The sequence below is a fragment of the Microtus ochrogaster genome, linkage group LG4, assembly GCF_000317375.1.
Source record: "Microtus ochrogaster isolate Prairie Vole_2 linkage group LG4, MicOch1.0, whole genome shotgun sequence".
NCBI lineage: Eukaryota > Metazoa > Chordata > Mammalia > Rodentia > Cricetidae > Microtus > Microtus ochrogaster.
In genome coordinates this window covers 13054779-13060853 of record NC_022030.1, presented here as the reverse complement: position 1 = coordinate 13060853, position 6075 = coordinate 13054779, and the positions used below count along the sequence as shown (strand labels likewise).

Genomic DNA, 6075 nt, shown 5'->3' with positions numbered 1-6075 from the left:
GAACTCACAGAGATCCGCCTGCCTCTGCCTCCCGAGTGCTGGGATTAAAGGCGTGCGCCACCACCGCCCGGCTTTATCTACAGTTTCATGCTTTAATTCAACTCAGTATGACTTGGGTTATCATTCCTCTCTTCATTCATTCCCTTCATTTTTACTTTGTGCCACTGTTAAATTCTAAAATTTGGAAATTGTTTTGAGTTTAGACTGCTAAGTCTCTTGTTGCATTTCCATGAGATTCTATTTTATAACAATTTGATGATTTTTTTTTCATTAAACTCTCTCTTCTGTTTGAGAATAGTTCTCCCTAGGTTGCACACCTGGCCTGGAACTTGGATATCCTGAAACAAGTGATCCTCCTGCCTCAGCCTCCTGATTGTACCACTATGGCTGGCACTTTCTTTCTTTCTTTTTTTTTTTTTAAATATTTATGGTTTATTTAACTTTATTTTATGTGCATTGGTGTGAAGGTGTCAGATCCCCTGGAACTAGATTTTCAGACAGTTGTGAGCTGCCATGTGGTGAGAATTGAACCTGGGTCCTTAAGAAGAGTAGTCAGTGCTCTTAACCGCTGAGCCATCTCTCCAGCCCCTGGCACTTTCATTAATTCTGTCTCTCCTGTCCTCCTTGTTCAATTTAATCTTTCAATCTTTCAACTCATAAGATTCCCCTTCCTTCCTTCCTTCCTTCCTTCCTTCCTTCCTTCCTTCCTTCCTTCCTTTCCCTTTGGTTTTTCGAGACAGGATTTCTCTGTAGCTCTACCCTGGAGCTAGCTCTTGTAGACCAGGCTGGCCTAGAACTCACAGAGATCCGCCTGCCTCTGCCTCCTGAGTGCAGGGATTAAAGGCGTGCGCCATCACTGCCCGGCTAAGATTCCCTTTCTAGATTACAATTTTTCTCTCATTTTCTTCCTCCCTCCCTTCCTTGCATAATTTTGAATCTAGAGCCTCTCAGCACCCAAAAAGATAACCATTAGAGTCCCTAGGGGGAAACTCTTTAAACAATGAAAACTAATTTAAAAGTAAGTTATACAACCTGAATGTATAACCAGAAAGCTTTGGGATTTGTACTTTCTTACTGAGCATCTATAACATCTGTTAGCACACCTGCAGAGTTGGTGTTATAACAGGCCTTGTTTGCTTTTTGCTTGAGAGCTCAGAGATTTCTTCAGGCTGCTGCCCCACAGTCACTGTTCATTTTTTTAAATAAATACTTTATTTTAGATTGTGTGTGTCCATGCTCAGGTGCATGTATGTGCTGGTGCTCGAGGAGACCAGAAAAGGGAGACAGATCTAGAGCTGAAGTTCCAAGTGCTTGTGTACTATCCACACACGTTCAGAGCTTTTATAAGATTCGTAAGTTTTCTTCACTGTGAAGCCATCTCTCTAGCCTCTTATTTTCTTACATCTTGAGATAATAATTTCAATATTTCCCCCTTTTTCTCCTTCTAATTCCTCCCATGTACCCCTTCTGCCTTGTTCTAATTGAAATTCATGACCTCTTTTTTCCTTTGTAACATAACTCTGTGTGTGTGTATGTGTGAGACACACACCTGCCACAATAAAAAAAAAAAAAACAGGCTGTGAATTTAAGCAAACTTGAATGTAGCCCTAGTTTCATTAACATTTAATTCTGTAAACTAGAGCAGAGTCTTTCTATCTAGATACACAAAGCTCGTCATAATCTTGTCTCCAGTATGATCTTCCTCCAGGTTCTCTTTGCTCCTCTACAAACTTGCTAGCCATACTGACTTGTCTCTTCACTTCCCGAGTGTAATGAACTTGTGTTCTCCTTCAGATTCATAGCATACATCACAGTGCTTGAAACCTAACTATGATGTGATAAAAATCTGCTAAGTACTCAATATTATAAGTGCTACGATAAATCAGATTTATAGTTTTTCTAATGAATAAGGCTTTATTTAAATTGCTGAAACACAAGACTTAGAAATCTATATTTTAAGAGAGAGTAACGGATTTATAAAATATGGAGTAAGAGTCAGAAAATACAGAAATGGCTATGAATTAAGTACCTGAGCTGCTAATGGTGTTTCTTCATCTGGCATCATGTATTGGCACAGTGAGGACCTGGATACATCTTTATCAGTCCAAGAAGGAGACCTATGCTGCTCCACAAGAATCCTGATTTCTTTTAGTTTTTGCTCCAAGTCCAAAAGGGACAAGGAATGTTTAAGAGAAACACTAGAACAGAGAAAGGAGAGTAAGTAAAAGGAAAAGGACACAGCACCCTTCACAGCGCTCCTGTCTTAATAAGCTGGCATCTGAAACCTTGCTGCATTTAGTCGGAACTGCTGAACTAGGAAGGACTGGGAAGCCAGCCGCCAGGTGAGGGCCATCAATACAGAACCACAGTAAGCTAGTGTACAGATCTCACAAGAAAAGTCCTGCCATAATTACAGATCTTATTATTAGTGTAAGGGGGAGGTAGGCAGATTTTTACATATTTTTTCTTACTCTCATGACTCACCCAATTCACTAGGTCAGTTCTATCTTCTGTCCCCCTTTCCTCTGCACTACTGAGAAACGAATGTGAGACCTCAGGCATGCATGCAAAGCAAATGCTCTACGTAAGCCCACCCGGGCCCCACTTTTTCTTGTGTTTAAATTTGAAGACAGAGGCCATTACTTTGTCTAGGCAGCCAGCCCTCAACTCTACCTGCCAGCTAAGCCTGAGCCTGGGATCCTCCTGCTTGGGCCTCCTGAGGACAGGAAGACGCAACTGTGCCACCACAACCAGCTCTCCCCTCGGTTTACTCACCAGAGCCGAGAAGTCAGAAGAGTCAAAGGAGAAACAGCTTACCTTCCTAAAATCCTCTGTACAGCCTGCTTGATGACAGTGACCAGCTCCGTCAGGCCTATTGGAGGGAAAGCAGAGCCATGTTCCCTTAACACCGCCCACAACAGCATAAACAGGCACGCTGCCGACTGTGATCTTACCGTCTCCGAGGAGGTGTTGAATACTTGACAAATACTGTTGCTGTACATCCGGGGGAGCAAGAACCGTCTGCATGGAACAGAATTAGAGTTAAACGAGCTAAGCCTTTACAGGAAAAGAGTCTTTAATGTGCCAAAAAGTCTGCTCTCCCAAGACAACAGTCAGTCAGGAGATAGAAAAGGCAGGTCTGGTAAACTTACAGTGCCATTTTTGCCAACCGTTGCATTATCCAGGTAAATATATCCACCAATTATGTTTAACTGGACTCGCAAAAGAACGACCAGCATACATGTGCTATATACGGCTACAATACTTCTTGTGAAACCTTCAGAGAGAAAAGAAATCTTTTGACATTGTTACTAAAACACCAACAAAAATATAAAATCATGACCTAAGCCTATGATTACTTTTAAATAGCTGATTTTAGCAAATACATTTGTAAATGGAGCAAGTACAAAAATAGATCAGTTTAAAAACTTTATCTCTTTAAACCTGTTTAGAATAATTATGTCCTCTCCCTACTCTCCTCCCCAGACCCCCCCCCTTTTTTTGCAGGACCTTACTAAGTAGACCTGGTTGGCCTTGAACTCAGGGTCCTTTTGTCTCAGACTACTAAGTGCTAGGATTTCAGGCTGTTGTCATTATGCTTGACTAGGTATAATTTCTCAAATGAAGTCCTGCCCAATAAGTATTTATTAGTAAAAGGAATTGCAGGTTAGAAGCTGGGAAAGGAAAGCAAAGAAATTTGAGTATATGACTCTGGTGGTCTGACTTCCTAGTGTTCACAAGGCCCTGGACCTATCTCGAGCATGGGCACAGGGTTGGGGCAAGGCAAAGTCAGACCTGACTAAGCTGTGTCTTCAGAACTCAGATGTCCAGAGAGTTGAGGTTAAGGAGGGCTGAGCACGGAAGACTCCAGCTCTCAGTGTCAGGTAAAGGAAAAGAGGCCCAGCAGAGAACTGGAGGATCAGAGAGGACAGGGAAACAGGAAGACTTTGCCCTCAAGGGAACAACACAGTGTTCAGGACAGAGAAGGGAACACAGGTGTCCACAGCCCCAGTGGATTGGACATCAGAGATTACTTCTGATGGGTAGAAGCAAGAGCAGAAATTAGGGTGCTGTATCAAAGAGTGAGTAGGAGTAAAGAAATGGAGAACGAAAATGTAGACATAGCTGCTCCCAGGGCATGTGAGGAAGGACAACAGATGAAAGGAAATACAGGAACTTAAGAAGTTGGATTTGTCTTCCAACTAGGTGAAGACTTAGGCATCATCATTCAGTGCATATATTAGCTGAAATGAAGAATCAGGAGAGCATGCTGGTATGAAGTTTTGATACATACATATACAAGAGCCTAGGAATGTTCTTTGATTCAAATTTTTATCACTAATGAAATTTTGCATATAATAGCAATGTAAAGTTGGCACTACTTGGGTTAGATAATTTTTTAATACAACGTTAAAAATATAATACCTAACCAGCACACTAATATCACCATCACACAATATAGTTTAGAAACAGACTTTGATCTCTCTGCTTTATGAATATTTATATTTAAACATGACTATTTGATGAGGTAGGGAAAGAAGAGTCATGTACATACTATGGCATAAAAAATTCCTGTTGCTGGGTGGTGGTGGTGCACAGCTTTAATCCCAGCACTCAGGAGGCAGAGGCAGGCGGATCTCTGTGAGTTTGAGGACAGCCTGGTCTACAAGAGCTAGTTCCAGGACAGGACCCAAAGCTACAGAAAAACCCTGTCTCGAAAAAAAAAAAAAAAGAAAAAAAAGTTCCTGTTATAAATATCTTAAGGATGTGCTATTATAAAAAATATGCAGGCTTACTTATTATCTTTAGGTCTTCCCATATTTCTAGCTTGTTTGAAGGCCTAAAGAAAAAAATCAGAAAATAATAATCAATATAAACAAATATAACTTTCAACTACACAGCTATATTCCCTTTAAATATTAAAACAACATACAAATACTGAAGAAACAAAGCCCATAAGATAGCAAAAGTGCAATTCTTTTAAACAATGCTAACAATCACTTTTACCAGTGTACATTCTTCCAATCCTTTTCCTCTGAGCACATACATGGAAATATACAAACAGTAAAGAAAGCCAGGAAGTTTCTTCCCTCTGCTTATGTTACACATAATCAAGTAGATTCTGTGATCATTCAAAGGTAAGTACCACTGTTTTGTTGCTTTGCAGCTTCATTATAAGCACATGAATTGACTGGCATATTTGATGTGTAACAAACTTAAGTTATTTCCCTCTTGCTGTTGAAATCACCACTGGAGGGCTACTTAGGCTGGCTTTTAAGACTTTTGGCACGAGCCCACTACTCTTTACTTTTTAAAAAGAAAAGATGTCTTGAGTTGTTCTAAGCTTGCTGCAGATCTGAAACTATGCATTTCTTTCAGAGTCCTGGTTCGTCGTGGTGGGAAATGTTAGAGACTACATGACTCCTGGGTCAGGTATTATTTCTCAACGTTTTCAGTGTGCTCAGCTGGTGCTATGGCTTGGCTTACTGTCCTCTCCAACGATTGTATATGAAAGGCTTGGCAGTCAGGCTACATAACTGGGAAGTAGAAAAACCTTTAAGAGTTGGAGGTTACAGGGAAGTTCTAGGTCATTAAAGACAGGCCTACCAGGGGACATGGAGACCCTGGCACATGAGTATTATTCTTCTTGCGTTTTTGGTCATTAGATGGCAGCTTGCTGGCCCACAACTGCCATCAGAGACCCAGTGCAGCAGATCTGCCTAATCTGGACTGGAACTCTAAAAATTACAAACCAAAACAGCCCCTTGCAGGAATTTTATTGTAAGTGAAAACTGATGGATAAGCTGTTAGACATGTATATATTTGTTGACAGAGGTTTCTGTCCCTCCCGGTCCCACAGCCATTCAGCCCCAAAGAAACACACAGAGGTCTACATTGATCATAAACTGATTGGCCTAATAGCTCAGGCTTTCTTATTAACTAACTTTTACATCATACATTAACCCATTATTCTTGTCTGTGTTAGTCACGTGGCTTGGTACCTTTTATCAGTGAGGCATTCTCATTTTGCTTCCTCTGTGTCTGTGTGAAGACTGCAGAATGAGCCTTTTCTCT

The 6075-nt window shown here is 40.9% G+C and overlaps 1 protein-coding gene across 1 annotated transcript in view; it reads right to left on the bottom strand.

The window, feature by feature from the left end:
* Positions 1–6075, bottom strand: part of Pex3 (peroxisomal biogenesis factor 3) — a 34011-nt gene that overhangs the window by 9783 nt on the left and 18153 nt on the right. The window contains exons 4-8 of the mRNA XM_005360997.2: positions 4797–4840; positions 3153–3277; positions 2955–3021; positions 2818–2872; positions 2030–2198 (exon numbers count right to left, since the gene is read on the bottom strand). Coding sequence (XP_005361054.1) covers positions 2030–2198; positions 2818–2872; positions 2955–3021; positions 3153–3277; positions 4797–4840 — 460 coding nt within the window. The remainder of the gene's footprint in view (positions 1–2029; positions 2199–2817; positions 2873–2954; positions 3022–3152; positions 3278–4796; positions 4841–6075) is intronic.